Source organism: Pteropus alecto, unplaced genomic scaffold, assembly GCF_000325575.1.
Source record: "Pteropus alecto unplaced genomic scaffold, ASM32557v1 scaffold30, whole genome shotgun sequence".
Classification (NCBI taxonomy): domain Eukaryota; kingdom Metazoa; phylum Chordata; class Mammalia; order Chiroptera; family Pteropodidae; genus Pteropus; species Pteropus alecto.
In genome coordinates, this window is record NW_006429782.1 from 3516427 (window position 1) to 3536340 (window position 19914).

Genomic DNA, 19914 nt, shown 5'->3' on the forward strand with positions numbered 1-19914 from the left:
CGTACCAGAAGTCACATCGGCTCATTTTGCCGATTCGGTGCTGCTGTTAGTAGTGAATCGAAAAATCTACATTTATAATTATGAAGACGATTTCTGGGTGAGATCTAGAGGTACGTGTTTTTGTGGGGGTTTTTGCTTGAGTTCAGCCAACGTCAGAGAAAAGGTTAAGTTCTGAAGTGTAAACCACACTGCTACGTGGACACTACCTCGCCCTTTAAAATTCAAATGAGGGTCAGCCCGAACCCCCATCCCACTAGGGCGGGAACCTCGTGTTTCTGTTGGGGATTGTAGTTACAAATCACGAAACCCCGCTCTGGGCACGAATGACGCCCAGATGCATGGCGACAAGGCTGCGTGACGGGAAGATTCAGGCCCCAGTACTTCCTGTTAGGGACAGCAGAGCAGGTGAGCTTGAAGAAGAAGGGAAGGAGAGAACCAAGGGGAAGGAGGCGAGGAGAGGGGGTCGAGAACGACAACGGGGAGACGTAGGTTTTAGAGGAGAAGAGGGGTGGCCTTCTCTCTCTCAGGAAAAGGGAGGCAGGGAGAGAGCTCAGGTACTCATGGCGGTGAGGAAGGGGTCGGCACGAGGCGCCTCTCGGCCCTGCTGACATTTGCGGCCGGGTCCTTCTCTGCTGGGCGGGGGAGGGGGGTGGGGGGGGCATCCCGAGCACTGTGGGGTGCTGAGCAGCATTCCTGGTCCCCACCCGCTCCATGCGAGGAGCCTCCCCTCCCAAGTCCTGATAACAAAAATGTTCCCAAACATCACCACGCGTCCCCTGGGAGGTCACATCCCCTCCGTGGAGAACCCCTGGGTTGGTAGATCACCGTCTAGCAGTTCGCTGTTCTTTTGCTTCACTTATATTAGTTTTGGGGAAAGACTGGGGGCCCCCAAGATGGCGCCTTGCCCCCCGCCAGCGCAGGGCCCGCCAGGTGCTTGCCAAACACTGGCCGGTGAACTGACCGCAGCCCCCTGAGAGAGTGGGGAAGCACAGCAGAAGGGCCACGCCCTGGCTCGGCCTCTGTCCCACTTTGCGTGACTTAGCAAGGTGACCGGGTGGACTTCACTCTATCAGCACCCAGAATGTTCCGAGCCCCTTGGCGGAGGCACGGACACTGTACCTATGTGGGCCCTAGAGAATGTTCGTGACCCGAGTAAAGCCGGGCCGCCGGGGGCCAGTTTGGGGACCATCTTATCAGAGTGTCACGTCTGAACCCAGCACACACCGGTCTTCATAACCTCAGCTGACCTTCTCTACAGAACCTCCTGCCCACAGCCGAACTGCCTGAAAGTCCTCTGCTGACCGCCCCCGCTCCGTCTCCCTCCAGAGCCTCCCCCACCCTCTGGGGACCCCTCTCCACCCTCCAGCGCGATCCCTCTCGCTCTCACAGTTCATGGCTCTTCTTTCTCCTTTTTGGGGAGGAGGGAGCCTAGAATTCACATGGAACCCACCAGTTTAACCATTTTAAAGTATACAATTCGATGGCATTTAGTACGTTCACAGTGTCGTGCAACCACCACCCCTATCGAGTTCCAGAACATTCTCTTCACCCCGAAATAAGCCCCATCCCCATTAAGCACCCCCTTCCCGCTCCCCCAGCCCTGGCAACCACTCACCCACTCTCTGTCTCTGTGGACGTGCCTGTCCTGGACGTTTCATACAGGTGGATTCACACACTGTGTGGCCTCTGTGTCTGGCTTATAACTCTCACTGAGTGTTATATTTTTGAGATTCATCCATGTTGTAGGACGGGGGGGGTCCCCAACCCTCGGGCTGTGACCTGTTTGGGACTGGGCTGCACTGCAGGAGGTGAGCGGCAGGTGAGCGAATGAAGCTTCATCTGTATCTGCAGCCGCTCCCCAGGGCCAGCATCACCGCTTCAGCCCCGCCTCAGATCGTCAGGCCTTAGATTCTCATAGGAGTATGGTCCCTGGTGCCACAAAGGCTGGGGACCGCTGTCATAGGGAGTGTCAGTGCTCCACCCCTTTTTACGCCTGAGTTACATTCCACTGTATGGACGGACCACTTCTGTGTGTACAGCTATTCCCTCGAGTCCCGATTTTATTTTTCATTTACGTGGCATTGCTGGATCATGTGTGCGTTACGTGCCCTTGAGTTGGCTCCGACTCTGGCGACTCTGCGAATGAGCCCACAGTGTCCTGTCCCCACGGCCCTGCTCAGCCCCTTAGACTCTGGCCCTGGGCTCCCACTGCGGACTCAGCCATCCCCGTCCGGCCCCCTCTCTTCCTGCCACCTTCTGTTGCCCAGCAACGTCGTGCTCCCCAAACCGCCTGGCCTTCTCACGAGGTGCTAGAAGTGGGTCGGCTTCAGGGTGTCATCTTTGCCGCCGGCGGCGCCTCGGGCTCGGTTTGCTCGAGGACCTGCTAGTTTGCGTCCTGGCGCCAGGGTCTCCGTGTGCTCCCTGCAGCGCTGTATTTCACACGACTCCATGTCTTCCTGTCAGCCGTCTTCCCTGACCACCTTGCGCATCCGTACACAGTAACCGGGAACCAGAGGGTGCGGATGGTCTCAGCCTTGGTCTCCGGTGACACATCTGTGCTCTCGGTGACCTCTCCTAACTCTTCCACTGCTGCCCCCCGAGTCTCAGCCCTCTCTCGATTTCTTGGCCGCAGTCTCCGCTTGAACTGATGACCGAACCAGTCTCTAATATAATGTCGTGTCTTCATCGACTGCATTGAAGTTGTAGTTTTTTTCCACAGTCATGATTCGATCATTCTAGTTTCAGTTTTTTGAGGAACCGCTGTTTTCCACACCTGCCCCATTTTCCACCCCCACCACGGTGCCCGAGGGGTCCAATTTCTTCACGTTCCCTGTCGACACCCATTGCTTTGTTTCTTTGGTAGCAGTCACCCCACCGAGTGCGAGGCGGCCTCTCCCGGTGCTTTTGCTGTACACTTCCCCAGTGATGTGCGACCTCGAGCATCTTTGCCGGTGCTTGTTGGCCATGTGCATATTTTCTTTCAAGCTCCAGTTTCTGCATTTAAAATAGAATCAAAGAATACTTCACTAAGAGAAGGGAGCCCTTCCTGCGATTGGCAGAGTCCTAAAAGAGTGTCTGCAAAGCCTGTGGTTCTGTCCCCCCGAGGTTCTGTCCCCGCCGATGACACTCGGCAACGTCTGGAGATGCCGTGGGTTGTCAGGACTGGAGGAAGATGCCGCCGGCACTGAGCCGTTAGAGGCAGGGACGCTGCAAAACGTCCCTGGACATGCACAGGATGACGGATCCCGCCACCAAGAACAGTCTGGCCCCAAATGTCAGTGGTAGATCGAGAAACCCCGCTCTAACCTTTTCTCTGAACTTCAGGGCACTCGTGAAGTTTTCAAACGATCTTTTTCTTTCAGGCATAAAACACCCCGTTTCACATATTTCTGGTGAAAATTGTTGCTACACTGACCATTTCCTTTGCTTGGTGAGTACCACGTGTAGTCTGTCATTCTTTACTCTGCTCCGGGCACAGAATTATGAATGGAAATAGGACGGGGTTGGCCTCGAGGGCTGGACCCTGATGGCCTTGGCGGCGCGCCTTCCCCAGGGTTCGGGAGAGGGCCTGAGACGCGGGAGGGCTCTGGTGCTACTTTCAGATCACCGATGGACGTGCTGTGACTACATCCATCTTTCTTCCTTTTTCGAACTTGTTATTTTGAAATAATTATCAACTCTACAAGAAGTTGAAAAAAATCACAGAGTTCCATGTACCCTTCACCCAGCTCCCCCGGCAGTTACCTGTTACTTAACTACAGTATAACACTAAAACCAGGCCACCGACATGGATGCGAGTTCTACACGATCTCACTGTAAAGTCACGGAGCTACTACTGCCGTCAAAATACTGGACTGTTCCATCAGCCCGGAGCTCCATGCCTCCCGGACCCCGCCCCTCCGGCCCCTGACTACCACTAATCTGTTCTCCATACATAAGTTTTTGTTTCTTTGAGACAAATGCCCAGGAGTTTAACCCTTGGTATATATCTCTTTTTTGAATTGAAACATAATTGACATGTGACACTGTATAAGTTTCAGGTGCACTCGATTCGATCCACGTATATATTGCAATGTAAGCACCCTAGCGTTAGCTCGCGCCTCTACCCTGGCACCTAATTACCATTTCTGTTTTTGCGGCGAAAACCTTAAGATCTAGTCTCTTAGCAACTTTGCAGTTTCTAATACGGTACTGTAGTCTGTAATCTCCGTGCCATTCATTCATTAGACCTCTGGGACTTATTTATCTGAGGGTTGCAAGTTTGTGACCTTCAACAATCCCCCCACCCTCTATCTCCTTCTAAAGAGACTGTTCTATGTGTGTGTTCTTCCAGGACATAAGTTTTTTCGTTTTTGCTTATTTGCATGGAGATGCGATAGCTCAGACCACTATGTATTTCTCAGATAACCAGGGATACAGATTTCAGAAGTACTTCCACGAAGGACAGGTATGTTCGTTTTGGTAAGAAAGTGAACAGAAAATACACACCTCGTGTGCGGCTGGAGTCATCAGCCCTCAGGGGGTGAACCGGTGCTTTTCTCTCTTGAAGAGCCCAGCTGGCAGGGAGGGCAGGGGGAGTTCCAGGTCACAGGAGCTGGTGAGGGAGATGAGGCAGTCGGGGGAGGAGACGGAAGGGCTCGGGCCGGGGCCCGTCCAGGATGCACCTGTGAAAACGGGCACCGCGTGAAGGCTGCACGTTAATCGGTGCCTGACCTCATGCCCCGTAAAGTCAGTGCCATCGGTACCATCGTCGTCCCCACTTTACAGACGAGAGAAGTGTACTGGGTTGAGTATGCGTCCCCCCAAACTTCACGTCCACCCAGAACCTCAGAAAGTAACCTGACTTAGAAAGAGGGTCTTTCAGATGTGGTTCGTTAAGTCAAGATGGCGTCCTGCTGACCGGTGTCCTTATAAGAAGAGGGGGACACAGACGGATGCTCACAGAGAAGGAGCCCGTGCGAAGACGAAGCTGACGCTCGAGGGATGTATTTGCAAGCCAAGGAGCACCAAGGGCAACCAAGACAAGCCGGAAGAGAGGCGTGGCCTCGGGAGGGACCGACCCCGCGGACACCGTGACTTCAGATTCTGGCTTCCAGAACTGTGACAGTAAGTTCCAGTTGCTTAAAGCCGCCTGGAATGTGGTATTTTGTCATGGCGGCCCTAGATGACTAATACTAATACGGGGTGACGGCTGAGAGAGCTGCAGGGCCTTTGCCGAGGCCCCCGCCTGGCAGAGCCGGGGCGCTAAGAGCTGAAGAAGACAGGAGGTTGTGTAACTCAGAGGATGAGGACGCTTTATTCCGATGCGGAGAACGGCTTCACCCCCAAACACGTGGGGAGAATGTCCGAAGGAAGGTGGCGTTTACTCCGCACGCGCGCTCTGATCACGCCTCAGGTCTGGATCCTCGGGGCCGCCCGGGCGGTCCAACGAAGCCTAGAACCGAACCAGCCACACACGTTCGTTTGAACTCTGACCTGGAAGGACCCAGAGGTTGCCGGTGCAAGTCCCAGAGTCCAAAGGCTCGGGGACCAGGAGCTCCGATATTCGAGAACAGGAGAGGGTGGACGTCCCGGCTCCAGGAGAGAGGGCTTGGCGCTTCCTCCACCGTTTTGTCCTGTTCGGGCCCCCACTGGATCGGACGATGCCCACCCACGATGATGACAGCAGATCTTCCTTACCCCATCGACTGAATCGAATGCTAAGCTCGTCCAGGAACTGTCATGGGCACGCCCAGAAATAATGTCTTACCGCTCTCTGGGCATCCCTTAGTCCGGCCAAGTCAACACGGAATTAACCCTCACGAGTCCACCCTTGTCAGCCTGACACCCATACGCGTCTCCTTCAACCGTATGGAATCTCCAAATAAAGACACTCACGAGGCCATACTTCTGCCCGGCAAGATGCAACCATCTGCGTGCCACAAAAAACGCACCGACCGCTGCCCGGGAGCGGAGTTGAACTCGAGGGCGAGGTTCGCGCCTCTCCTCAGTGTCCGGTCCCTTGAACACCAGTTGTTAATGCCATAGTTGTGTTACTCCGCGTGGGCACGTGATGTATGTGTGTGGTGCGCGGTTACTGTTGCTGGAGGAACCTTTGGGAGATGCTTAGGTCCCGGGGGTGGAGCCCTCAGGAATGGGATTAGTGCCTTTGTAAAGGAGACCCCAGCCCCCTTTCACCACGTGAGGACACAGCAAGACACCCCACCCAGAGGAGGGCCCTCGCCGGCCACGCTGGCACCCTGAGCTCAGACCTCCAGTCCCCAGAATTGTGAGAAATAAATTTCTGTTGTTTATAAGCCACCCAGGCTGGTGGAATTTGTTGTAGAGCCCGACGGACAAAGGCAGAGATTTAGGGCTTCGACCTATGAATTTGGGGCAGGACACAGTTCTGTCCACAGCACAGTGCATTAGAGAACACTCCGCCCCAAATAACAGAGGCCGAAATAGAACAGGAGCCCTCCTCTCTTTCACTCATGGGAAGATGTCTGGAGGGAGCCAGCTTGGCCTCACGCTCCAGCATGGCTGCCGGGCACTCAGCTGACCAGCCACAAGTCAGGAATGAAGAACCGAGACAGAAATGAAGGATCCAGCAGGCTGGGTCACGCCACTTCCTCCCACACCCCAAAACAAAGCTGTCTTCACCCAGAGGCTGCCCTGGATGCTACACTCCCACAGAGCATAAATGGGTCGTAATGAAAAGACATTCCTTCGTCTTCGTTTATTGGATACTCCGAAGTTAGATTTAGAATTAAACATGTTTATAATTTATTCACATGCAACTTTTTGTTTGTTTGTTTCATAGGAAGAACTGGTCGGGTCTTTGGGTGGGGTCTTCTACTTTCACTCCCTGTCACAGACTGGGCTGCTTCTCACCCACCAAGGGAGGGTGAGTAACTTTGGACTGAAAGAACGACTTAAGTGACCTTTGCTTCAAGCCAGGTTTTCGTTAAAACTAACACAGTTAGATTTTCATATCTGAAATCCATCTAACTTTCATTTACCACCTGCTCATCCACCCATCTACCCCTTTACCTACGCGTCAGTCCGGCCATCATCCATCCTTCCGTCCACCCACCCATCCGTTCACCTACCTTCCATCCGGGTACCCAGGCACCCGCCCCCACCCACGCCCGCCTCCCTCCCCGCGTTCATTTGCTCCCTCCGCGGCGCACTCCGCAGTCGTCCAAGGGGCGCTGGGCATCAGGGGTCAATACAAGGTCTGGCGCACCCGTCGCTGGTGGCGCACGAGACCATTTTAAATGCCTCGAGTCAAATTACAAACGATTTCCACGTGTATTCATAAAATCGGTATGTAAAACCCGTGCCCCACGGACATCGTTTAGGATGAGACTAAGTTCAGAAGACGAGTCGGTCCATTTAAACTGCATTCGAAGAGAAAAGATAAAGTCAGAACATGATTAAGCTCGGCAGGACCCGGGGAATGCAGAACTTGTGAGCAGGGCGAGCAGCTCCGAGGTTCGGGGGAGACCCTCCGTCAGCAAGCCTTCCGGGCTTGGGCCGAGGTCCGGGCGGAAAGCCGCACCCGCGAACCGCGTGATGGGTCCAGCCCCACGCCCCTCATTAGCACGAGCTGCCAGGGCCCCACCCTGAGCTGGAGACTCTCCCACCACTCCCGACATCCCAAGCATTTAGTGGCTGAGGCGTCCAGCTCCAGGGTCTCAGGCCTGATCACAGGCGGCCACAAGCGCTTTACCAGGCAGGCCTGCGGGCTTCAGGCTCTGAAGGACTGCACCGCGCCGCGTTGCCTCCGAGGCCTTTATCCGCGTCCCTCCCCGGCAGCCCGCCCCAGGCGTCCCTGCGCAGGGAGGGGCGGACACCTCGCTCGCAGGTGCAGCGCTGAGCAACCTTCCGATGCTGGCGCCGGGGTGCTAACACCCCCGCACCGGCGCTGACCCAGACGGCCCGCCCTGCCGGCTCAGCCCCTCGCTGACCCCACCTTAGTAAGCGCTGAAAGGCCGAACTCTTTTCAGGTCGGCTTGTTGCCCTAACCGGCTGTGCAGACCCCAGGCAGCCAGCTGAGCAGCTCTATGGGGGACCAAGGCCAGCCTGTCCATGACACAGCGCCACGGGCTGCTGGCTGCGAACTGGCGCAGTCTCTTAAGCAAGTTGCCTGCAGATGGGCGTGGCCTGTGTCCACATGGGGGGCAGGGCGAGTCAAGTTCAGCAGCTCCTGCACAGTGAGTGCATCCTCTCCCTGAGTGCTAAGTGCTCTTCTGCCCCAGGAGGCGCCTAGAAAGCCAGCCAGCCCCGCCCCCTCCTCTCACGGAGCGGCTTCTGGGAACTCACTTAGGAACCGGGGCAGCGTTGTTTCGAAGCTGTCAGAGGCCTTGCGTGAAGAGCCGGTGAGAGCGAGCCTCGACAGCCGCGCAGAGCAGTTGAGACTTGACACAGAGCGGGCCCTTAGCAGATTGGAGGTGCGGGTGGCTTGGTGCCAGGACGTCGGGAAGAGAATCCAGGGTGGGCGTGCACACAGGTAGGTCGAAAGAGAGAAATCAACTTAAATAACAGTCAGATACAAGGTGCCACCGAGGACATTTTCGGAGGCATGCCATGAGAACCCGTGCTGGACACTGTGGGTTGCTGAGCAGCACCCTTGCCCCACCAGGCACATCCCTAGTATGACAACCACAGATGTGACAACCCAGACATCGCCCTGTGTCCCCTGGGAGCAGGACCACCTCAGGCTGAGAACCCCAGGCCCAGATGAGAATGTCGGATCCTCGAGGCCTGCGGACCCCCGCTGCTCTGCCGCTGCTGGGTCCCCGGCTCGGTGACCTCTGCCCTTGCTCAGGATTCGGTGGTCTCCCCCTCCCAGGCGCAGTTCCTGTACTCAGACTACCCGCTGAACCACAGTCTGGGGCTGCCCTTCAACTACAGCGGGTTGCTCGACATCATCAGCGCCCCCGGCCAGAAGGGCGTCCTGATCTTCTGGTTCAAGAAGAACCTGCTAATTTCCAAAAACGCAGGTGAGTGGGGGGGGAGGGGAGGTGCCTGGGCTGGGGCCACCATCAGCGCCCCGCCCCCAGCGCGGGGTGGGGAAGTGCACGCCATTACTGTACCTCTCCCCGGAGGAGGACGAGACCCCTTCTGGCCTTGCCATCCTCGCTGCACCACCCCTCCCCAACTGCCATTCCCTGCCTGTGGGACTTTCGGGCACATGTAGGCAGGTTCTGAAAGTCACCAGGTGTTGAAGGCAGAGGGCCCAAGTCTCTGCTCCAGGAGCTGCAGATCTTGTCTGGGGGCTGAATTCAGTGCCTCCAGATGGGTCAGGAACCCCCCGCCTGACCTTCCCCGGGCAAGAGGAAACTCTGGAGATGGCACAGCAGCTGCAGCCGGCCTGGCCGAAGAATCCTGGCTGTGCCCAGGCCACGTGAGCCCCAGCCCGCCAGCCGGCACAAGCAGAGGGACGAAAGGCTGCCCACCCTAGAGGAGGTGCTGTCAGGAACCTCTGGGCACAGGTGTGGCTGCAATCACAGCCAGCTACCCAGCACGGGTCAGGCCATCTGAACAGCAGTGTTCCTTGTGGTGCAAGAAACAGGGGTGGCCCACCCGTTTCGAGAGCCCCTTCCGGAAGGAAAGCTGTCTTGTTCCTTGTATGTGTTTGTTACTCACGTAGTAAGAGGCCTTCTCGAACCCGAGCTTATTTCGCGTGATGTTTTACAGCGTCGCATGTCAGCTGTGTTTTCTTTCCCTGACTCTTTATCACTTGAGTCGCAAGCCCAGGGATGGGTGGGCGGTGTTTCAGCAGCAGAGACCCCCTTCCCAGCACGTGCCCAGGTCTCACGATTCTGCCGTGTCTTCTCACAGGCCAGCTCGTCGACCCAGTCCCAGTGAGAGAAGGCCAGCGCACCTTGTATTCTTCCATTTTGGAAGCCAACCTCACCATCCACAGCGTGGCTGCCAGTGCGTGCCCACCCACCCTGCGGGTAGCTTTTAGCCGAAACGTCCATTCGGGTCCTTGGCCCATTTTTTAATAGGGATGTTTGTCTTTTCATTGTTGAGTTGCGAGAGTTCTTTATATATTCGGGATGCGAGTCTCTTATCAGAAATAGGATTTGCAAATATTTTCTCCCAGTCTAAGACTTGTGTTTCCACTCTTTTTTTTGTTTTTTTTGTTTTTTTTCAAACCTTTGAGTATACATCACCTCCCATGTCTAGAATCTTTACTATTTTCTTAAGAACAAAGGCCGAGGTCACAAAGATGACATTCGGGGCCATGTATCTTGTGTGTCACCTGCGCTGAGAGACCTCTCTCCACCAACCCCACGGTTCTCAGCCTGGGCAATGTCGGGAGATACCTGTGGGCGTCATGACTCGGGGGGAGTGGGGGAACCGCCACTGGCATCTTCTGGACGGAGGCCAGGCGTGTTGCTCAGCACCCTGCGGTGCCCGGTACAGCCCTCCACGAAGAGCCAGCGGCCATGAGGTCAGTGGAGCAGGGCCTGAGGCCCTGCGACAGCAGCCTTCTGCCCCCGCCCCACAAACACTCCTCCGCAACTCTACACCAGAGGCTGTTTTCAAGCCTCAGCTGGAAACTTCCTTGGTTGCTTTTTTTTTTAAAAAAAAAAAAAAAAGAATATAAATGTACCTTGGATCTTATCGCCCCCTTTCATAAACACTTTTAACGATGTCCTGTGCTCCTTGGAATTTTGTATCTGCCGAAGACCGGCGACAACCTCAGTGTTGGCTGGTGGAGTACTGGTTAAATAAGCTGCAGTTCATGTGGGCACCAGAACGCCGACCAGCCGGCGGCGCTCACGTACGCAAAGTGAAGAAAGAAATTTCGTTGCAAAGCAGCTTGGAGGGTTCCGGGATGTGATCCCATATATAAAAAAAAAACCTACCAGAAGGATGTTAACCAAAATGTTAACAGCACTTACCTGTGTCAGGGGTCAGCAACCCATGGCCCAGGGGCCACGTCTGGCCCGCTGCTTGTCTTTGTAAATACTCGTTCATTTATGAGTTGTCCGGAGCTGCTTTCAGAATTGAATACTTGTAACGTGACCAGCAAAACAGAAAGTATTTACCATCTGGTCCTTTACAGAGGAAGTTTGCTGACCGCTGGTCTAGATGATGAATTTGGAGTCATTTAAAAAAAAAAAACAACAAAAAAACTTTTTATATCTTTAATATTTTTGTCCATTGAAACAAACCTCATTTCAATTTTTCTTCTGTCTTGTTTGTTTTTTCCTAGATGAAAACGAAATGGCAGTTTTAACGCAGGAGAATAAGTTGTATTATGGCAGCCTGGGGATCCTGACAAATTTCCTAATCAAAGTAGGCAAAGTCAAAGTGAGGGTTGTTATCGGGTTGGTGGGGGATAAGTCATGTCCTCAAACTTTCATACTGTTTCCCAAGGCTAGAAATTGCCCTAGTTATTAAAACGGCAATAACATTTTAAATAGCACAGCAATAATATAATAAAAATTTTAACTAATATTAAATTATTAACATTAATAATTTTAGTAGTAATAGTAATTTTAATAGTTATTAAAATAACAGCAATGGCAGCTAAAACTTAACTGAGCCCTTAGAATATGGAAGGTGCTGATCTAACCACCTTTTGACGGTTAATCCATTTAACCCTGACCATTGTCTTAAGAAGCAAACCCTTATGCTGTCCCCATTAGACAGACAGACAGACTGAGGCACAGAGACATGAAGTCATTCGCCCGGGGTCACGGAGGCAGGGAACGGTTTTGCTGGGAGCACCTCGCATTATCTCGTGCATTATGCACATTTACCTTCATCCCGTCCTCGCGGCAACCCTGAGGAGTCGATTTCATCCACCTTTCACAGGGAGAAAACTGAAGTTCAAGTTCCTCTCTCCCCTAAGGCCCCAAAACTCTTTAGCAATGAGCCGGGAAAGTCCCCCAGCTGTGCCGACTGCTCCTTCAGCGTTTCTCCTGCTAGACCTGCAGCAGCCACGCTCCCCAGCAGTGGCCCGGCAGTGGGATAAGGACAGGGTCACCGGGGGCGGGGTGCCCACGCGGGAGCCATCCCTTTGAAGCCTTCACCCTGGCGTCCTGAGACCAGTGCGTTTTCTGGGGAGAAAGCCCGGAGCTTTTGTCTGACTTTCCAGAGAGGTCCGTGACCTCTGAGCGCCCCCTCTGACGAGGACACTCAGTTTCCATTATTAAATTTAAACACCAAGGAATGAATGAAGCTAAAGAGCAGATGTCTCAACAGAGTGTACTTATGGCGTCACTGTTTGTTTGTTTGTTTGTTTGTTTGTTTGATGTACCTTCTTTACACCTGAATCCCAAGACAAAATTTAAATCCTAAAAAAAGAATCGGAATGACCTGATCTTAGAAATCACTTCTTTCAGTTTGCAGACCAAAACCTCTGGTCCCAAGAGGCAGTGCTGATGTTCAGCAAACCGGGGATTCTTCAGCTCGTGACCCCAATTCACGATTCGTTTTTCCCAGCTTTCGATTTCCAGAAGTGCGTCATGAATATCCAGGCAATTCTCATGGACCCTCAACTCCAAGTTGACTTCTGCAAAGTATGTGATCCTAACTCATAACTGGTTGGCTCTCCGTTCAAGGCACTTTTTTCTTTTTTTTTTTTTAGTTAGGCGTTTGTAGCAGGCAAGCACACACGGAGCTCCAGGTGGGGTTCCTCAGAAAATAGAAGATGCCCAGTTAAACTTGAATTTCACATAAACAACTGAATCTGGCAACCAGCCACCACTGCCCCAGAGGCTGGCCCCCACATTTGTACAATTTCCTGTCCCTTATTTCAAATAGAAACATGTTTTCCTCATAGTAGATGCTCTTCGTAACGAGGAAGACAGCCAACCCTCGAAGTTGTTAAGAAGAGAAAAAAGGAAACGATGTGCTTGGCAGAACCAGTCCCCTTTTCCACGCGGTCAGATGAACAGCCACGGCTCCACAGGGACTTACCGGGAGAGTCTCCAGAGAGGGAGGTTCTATTGGGCTCACGGCGCCCGCCGAGCCGTGGGGTCGGCCTTGACCCTGGCCAAGAGGACTGACTGAAGAAGGGAAAAATCACAGAACAGGCAGCCGTGCCCACGTCCATTTGGATTCGCCATTCTGCAAGTGACGGAAAATCCAGACCAAATGGGCTTAAACCAGAAAGGCAACTGTCGACTCGTGGACAAAACAGTCCAAAGGGACGAGACTGCAGGCGAGGCGTGACCTGGTGACGGAAATCAGGCCGCCGTGAGCCGGCCCCTCTCCTTCTCGCCACCCTGCCTGCCCAGGCGTATCATGCTTCATCCTGAAGCTCCACCCATCTCGATGCCTCCAGGAAGCCCCTGGCTCTCGCATGGTGGCAGCGAGCTGGCAGCCGACCCTGCAAGACCAGGCATCCTCACACAGCACCCCAGGCGAGAGACGGTCTCGCATCACCGTCCTGCAGAAGCCACGAGAAACCCCAGCACGTCTCCCATTTCTCACTGGCTCAGAGAGGGTGGCACGCCCACTCCTGGACTGGTCACGTGGCTGGGGATGGGCCACCCCCTGCCAGAGAGTGGTGGGGTCAGTCCTCCCACCAGGCCACATGCCGAAGGGCGATTTGCCAGAGGAAACCCGGGTTTCCCTCAGCAAGGGGGAGCAGCACTGGACAGAAAGAGTAAAATGTCTTCTCTGGGCTCCTCCAGAGCCCCCACCCCACCCCCGTTCTGGCAATCACACGGGCAGAAGTGCGGGAAAGTGTTTCCTAACTTTCTTTTTCTTTTTTATTTTTAAAGCTTTTTTTTCCAGTTTTAATGAGATAACAGCAACGGCAGCTAACTGACATAACTGACATAAAGTCGATTGTTTTCAGGTGCACCGCACAGTGATTTGGTGATGGACATGTCTGGTTAACATCCATCACCTCGCGGAGTTACAAATTTTTTCTTGTAATGAAACATTTTAAAACATACTGTCTCTTAACAACTTTCAAATATGCAGAACGATGTCGGTAGCTATAGTCTCCGTGCTGAAAACCACACCCCAGGACTAATCTGTTAAGATGAATTATTAACTGGAAGTTTATGGTTTCGACCCCTCCGCCCATCCCCCCCGCCGCCCCGGCCTCTGGCGAGCACTGATCCGTCCTCCAGTTCTATGGGTTCGGCCTTTTTTAGATTCCATATGTGAGTAGGGTCACGCAGTATCTGTCTTTCTCTGGCCAATCTCACCTAACATAACTGCCCTCGAGGTCAGTCCACGTTGCAAATGGCAGAGTTTCCCTCTTTTGAAGGCTGACTGATATTCCATCGCGGATTTGACGTAGAGACACACACCTCGTTTTCATTGTCCGTCCGTTCACCGATGGACACGGGGCGTCTCTGTGTCTTGGCTCCTGCAGATAGTGCCACAGTGAGCACGACGGTGCAGGTGTCCCTTCAAGACAGTGATTTTATTTCCTTCAGATCGATGTCCAGAAGTGGACTTTTCGGGTCACGTGGTAGCTCCATGTTGAATTCTTTGAAGACCTTTCACACTGTTTTCCACGGTGGCTGCCAACCTACCGTCCCGAGGAAGTGCCATCCTGAGCCTGCCTTGTCCAGCATCCTCATCCCGTCTTTCAAATCCAACAGATCAGAAGCCAGTCAATGCTGTGCTCAGCGGAGCCCGGCTGCCTCGGCTCACCACACCCCCGCCCCGCCCCCATCTGCAGGCCACGCCCCCTCCAAGGGGCTATGGAAAAATAACGAAAAGATTTTAGAGTGTCCACTTCCAAGTGGCCTTTGGGTCCAGGGCACTGAGTAAAGTGAGAAAAAATAAATAAAAGCAACTGTGCCGTATCCTGAGTTTATCGACTTATAAAAATATCCTTTCAGGAGATGGTGGCGCTAAGTGCTTCATCCTGAAGCTCCATCCAGCTCCTCTCTTTACTTGCTACGATAGGATGTCACCCCCCCACCCCCAGCCATTGTGATTTTCTTGTGGGTCCTTGAAATCACATGTCTGAGAATTTCTGGTCTTATGCGCAAGCAGAGAAGAGGGACAGAGCGAGGGAAGGGGAGGAGGGGACAGTAAGGCTTTTATGCAAATGTTTGGCCCCTTAAACCATTCTGAGGAAGACGGCTGTGGCGTTAGCAAGTACTTTTCCAAAAATCCACCCCCGCAAAAGATACAGCATCTCAATAACCCACAGATTAAAGCTGGAAAGTTTGAGTAACAAAAATAAACAATACAATATTGGACAATAAGCCAAAATATAAAATAAAAATGCACAAGTCCCCATGGATGTAAATAGATGATGAAATAAATAAATAAAGGGGGAGGAGACACGGCTCCCTTACTGGAGAACGTGAAAGAATACGGCTACAGTGTCCCCTCTCCGGAGGCCGAGCTGAACGTGACTTGCTAATGAAGAACAGTCTGGAAGAGGAGAGTGGAGATAGCTGGCAGACGCCTTCGACCGGGAGGTCGGCAGCAGTGAGAAGCCACGTGGCAAGGACAGACCTGGAATCAGCCACCCCTCCAAGAAGCAGCCTGGTCACCACCTCAGGGGACAGCAAACCAATCCATTATGTTCAAAATGGGGAAATAAAAGGCAAGACACAAGCGTTTGTCCTGCCTTTCCTTCATGCCTTTCTACTGGGCCAGCAAACACGGCAGGGACAGTGTCTCCTGATGGCGTTATTCCGGGGAATACATGACAACAAATTGACAGGACATCTCCACGTGGCAACCTCGAAGAATTAATGAGCATCAATGGCCACTAGTGTCAAAAAAGAAACAGCCAGCCGTCACGTGCCACAAGGAAAGACCAGTCACCCATCGAGTCTTGCCAACGCGACTCGACCGAAAGCTGATAGATCCGGCGCCAGTCTGCCAGAAACGCAGAGCGCAGGGGACGTGCCCAGCTGTGCCAGGGGAAACCCAGGCTGTGGGAAATCTGAAGGTCCAGCAGCCTGGGCTCTTCTGAGATGAATAGAAACGAACGGAAACGGGCCGGCGGGCGGCCGTGGGTGGAAAGAGGCTTCGACACGACGCGAACAAGCCCGAGGTACATCACCTGGCGCTGCACACCTAGCGATTGCTCTAGAAAGAAAGAACAGGGAGAAAAGCAATTGCTGCAAGTCAGGCAGGGGGCCCTTGGAGAGGGGCGGGCGCCTCAAGGCCTTCTGGGGCGCAGGGTGGAGCGGGGACGACGGTGGCGCCGGCGAGAGCCCTGGCAGCTGTGGCCTCCGTCGGGCACCGTGACCGTCTCCCACCTACTTCCTCTCCTCTGGCGTGCGTGGGAGAAACGGAGGCTTGATTTAATTTAAACTTTATTTTTTTTCCATTTCTGACTAGGTAGAACTTCTGCAAGGAGATTTTGAAAACAAAATATACAACATCGATATGAATAGCAAGCTGGAGTTGGCCGCCCTGATGATCCCCAGGCCGAGCACGTCGCCGGTCCCGCTCGTAAGGACACCGCCTTATGTGCTGGACGAGTGTTTCTGATTCACGGTGCCCCCCAGTGTCCTTGGCCTCACGTGCTGTGTCCACTGTTCCCAAACTCAGGAGACTCCCCGGTGCCCTCCGTGGAGACACAGTCCCCGCGGTGCCCGTCCGAGCTCGCTGTCCCTGTCCTCCTCCTCGGCCAGCATCCACGGATCTGGGTGTGCTGGAGGCCGTGGCAGTCTGTCCGTCTGCCTGCCCAGCCTCTCGTCACACGACCTCTGCACCTCGCTCCCCACCCTTCTTCTGAGCTCCCCCGTAGCCTTTCCACAAGTTCCTTTTCCTCTTGGCTGGGCCAGAGCCGGCTTCTGTCCCTTCCAGCCAAGAGCCCCAGCTGGGGGTGCCTGAGAAACAGCGGGCATCCTGGGCCTCGAGCCCACGTGTCTAAGCTTGGACACCTGGCTGCAAATAAACGGGGGGGAAGTCCAGCCAGCCAGGACCAGGGCCTGCGAGGGGACGCCAGGCTGGGTCCAAGTGTCATGCAGAGGCCTCGCGTCTCCCTCTGCAGGATGGGCATCTAGGCCTCTCTGCACACCTGAGTGGGTCCGATGGCTCAGAGGCCACGGTTAGGGGTGTGTCTGAGGCGGGGGGCACCACTGGGGTCAGGACTAGCAGCTACATTTGCAGAGCAAGCTCGGTTTTTAATATGAAGGTCACCTGCTGGTGTCACCCCACTGGCACTCAGTGCCTCTCCTGTCCCCACTTCAGGTGATCGTGAGCAACCCCCACTCTCTGGGGCTCCAGGCTGTCATCTATGAGAACAGCCACACCTATGACGGGAACATCGAATACAAGCTGGTGAGCTGTGCCCCCACCCCAGCCAGGGGCAGTGAGGCAAAGGGCATGGCCTCGACTAGCCCGGCCAGGTCCAACCGCCACGGTCAGTGCCTGGGCCTGGCCCTCCTTCCTCCTCTCCTTCCTTGAAGGTGCCTGGGTTAGGAGAGGACACATCTCCAGCCCCAGCAAACCCAGGCGGGCACCAACAACCCAGATGATTGACATCCTCAAGGTGTCACATAGGAGAGGCACACGGGAAAGGACAGGGAGTCTAATCCAGCCGCGGGGAGGGCACGAGATCTGTGTTAGCTGGATAAACTGAGGCATCAGAGTGGAGGGAACCAGGGGGGCCGGGAGGGGCTCGCGTTTTGGGTCTGGAGGGTCCGTAAGGCCGAGCCGAGCCTCATGGTCACACCTCAGAGTTTGGACTTGACCCCAGGAGCCCAGGATCAGACTGGGCGGTTTCTGCAGGACAAGGCAAGAGTCGGCCACAGCAAACTCTTCGGATCAGTCCTTGTCATATCCCAACTAAGGAAAAGGGGGAACAAAGTCGCACCTCACTGCGGGCCCCCAGGACAAAGGCAGCGAGGGATGAGGGCGCTCGGGTGGTCATTTCCATGAGCCTCCAGAAGCCTTTCCTGGGCGGTGGAATTAGAAGCAGGGGCGGTCAGACGTTTTCCAGTCTCCCCCTCCCTACACCCCTGTCTTCCTCCATCTGCCCCGAACCCCGACTTTGGGGCCGCCCCCGCTCCGTCCCACTGCCGTAGCTGGGTCTTCTCTGTCGTTTCACAGAACATTTCTCTGAGGCAGCAGCAGCATTACGGCAGGGCTGACCCCAGCTTCACCTCCAGGTATGTCACCGCTGGGACCGTGGCAGGCGGCACTGCGCTGTCTGCGGTGTCCCCTTAGCAGGAGCTGGGAGAGCGAGGCTAAGATCGAGACACCCCCGCAGAGGATGGGGAGGCAAGAATGACCCAAACACATCGCAAACGGTGGGTCCACAAAAGTTACATAGATAATTAGCATACGATCCAGCAACCCCACTTCTAGATACGTACCCAAACGAATTGAAAGCAGGTCCCACAGAAATATTTGTACCCCTGCGTTCACACCAGAGCTATTCACAGCAGCCAGAAGATGAAAACAGCCCAGATGTCCGTTGACGAGTGAATGGATAACAAACCGTGGTCCATCCAGACAATGGAATATTATTCAGCCTTAAAAAAGGCTTTCTGACACCTGCCACAATATAAATGAACCTGGAGGACATTACGCTCGGTGAAATAAGCCAGACGCAGAAGGACAAATACTGTATGATACCACTTGTAGGAAGTCCCTAGGATATATATTTTAACAACAAGTATGTGTTAATTTTATATATAGAACTTTGCAACACTATCTTATATAATTGAAATTTGCCCAAAAGAGTAGAAATTAAATGTTCTCACCAAATAATAATAATTTTAACAGTACGTGAGGTGATGGATGTGTGAATGAATTTGGGGAGAATCCTTTCACAATGTATACATATATCAAATCACTACATCCTACATGTTAAATCTCATACAATTTTATTTGCCAGTTATATCTTGACAAAACTGGAAAATATGTAAGTAAAAAGTAAAAAAAATGGACTTCGTATGCTGTTAATGTAGAATTATGTTCCTTTTATGCTTAGGGTGAATTTATTTAAAAGTCACTTAACTATTCATGTACTTGGCCATAAAAAAAATGACTTCTCCCAGCAGAAATTTTGAGACCACACTCTCAGACTTTAATCCAATAGAACTAGAACTCAACAAGCAAAAAAACAAAAACCAACATCAATACGGAAATCCCTTTACGTGGAAATTAAGAAACGCCCTTATAAATAGGCCCCGAATCAAAGAATTCACGGAATACAGCTAACATATAGTCAGAGGAAAGTTCGTAACTCAAGCACTTTCATTATTAGGAAAAGAAATGAACGGAAGATAAATGAACTAAATATTTAAACTAATGAAGCAGGGAGACAACAAAAAAATTATGAGAAGAGAATTAACAATGATACAATCCGAAATGTACTAGAGAGAAAAAGATAATACAAAGTTAAAATGAAACATAAAGCTGTTTGCTTCAGAAGACTGGTGTAATAAATAAAGCCCTGCAATCCTGGCTCAGAGAAAAGAGAATTAAAATGAGCAACAGAAATAGAAAATAAAAAGTATGGATACAGGAGTTATCAAAAGAATGATGAGAAAATATAATATGCAGGTAGGTGATAATAAAATTGAGTGTCAGATGTTCTTTTCAATAAGTTATATAGAAATTAATAAAACTAACTCAAGAAGGGGTAGAAATTCAAGGGAAAGCAGGACCACCACTGAGTAGAGGTTCTCAGTCAATATTCTGGCATTCCAAATGGATGGATGGATGGATGGAGGGAGGGAGGGATGGATGGATGGATGGATGGAGGGATGGATGGATGGATGGAGAGATGGATGGATGGATAGATGGGTAGATGGATGGATGGAGGGAGGGAGGGAGGGAGGGAGGGAGGAAAGGAGGGATGGATGGATGGATAAATGGGTAGATGGATGGATGGATGGATGGATGGATGGGTGGATGGGTGCATGGATGGATGGATGAATAGGTAGATGGGTGGGTGGATGGATAGATGGGTGGATTGATGAATGGATAAATAGATGGATAAATGGATAAATAGAT

General features: G+C 52.9%; 1 protein-coding gene and 1 long non-coding RNA gene across 2 annotated transcripts in view; one reads left to right on the forward strand and one right to left on the reverse strand.

Moving 5' to 3' along the window:
• Nucleotides 1-19914, forward strand: part of CATSPERD (cation channel sperm associated auxiliary subunit delta) — a 40311-nt gene that overhangs the window by 10990 nt on the left and 9407 nt on the right. Inside the window, exons 5-15 of the mRNA XM_025043461.1 lie at nt 1-110; nt 3363-3430; nt 4334-4447; nt 6803-6886; nt 8837-8987; nt 9829-9924; nt 11216-11298; nt 12351-12527; nt 16282-16395; nt 17140-17229; nt 18001-18059. The exon at nt 1-110 is cut by the window's left edge and continues 26 nt beyond it. Coding sequence (XP_024899229.1) covers nt 1-110; nt 3363-3430; nt 4334-4447; nt 6803-6886; nt 8837-8987; nt 9829-9924; nt 11216-11298; nt 12351-12527; nt 16282-16395; nt 17140-17229; nt 18001-18059 — 1146 coding nt within the window. The remainder of the gene's footprint in view (nt 111-3362; nt 3431-4333; nt 4448-6802; nt 6887-8836; nt 8988-9828; nt 9925-11215; nt 11299-12350; nt 12528-16281; nt 16396-17139; nt 17230-18000; nt 18060-19914) is intronic.
• On the reverse strand, nt 12581-13672 carry LOC112475636. The gene is made up of 2 exons (XR_003044810.1): nt 12928-13672; nt 12581-12643 (listed from the first exon to the last, which is right to left on the reverse strand). It is a non-coding gene; the product is annotated as an uncharacterized LOC112475636 (long non-coding RNA).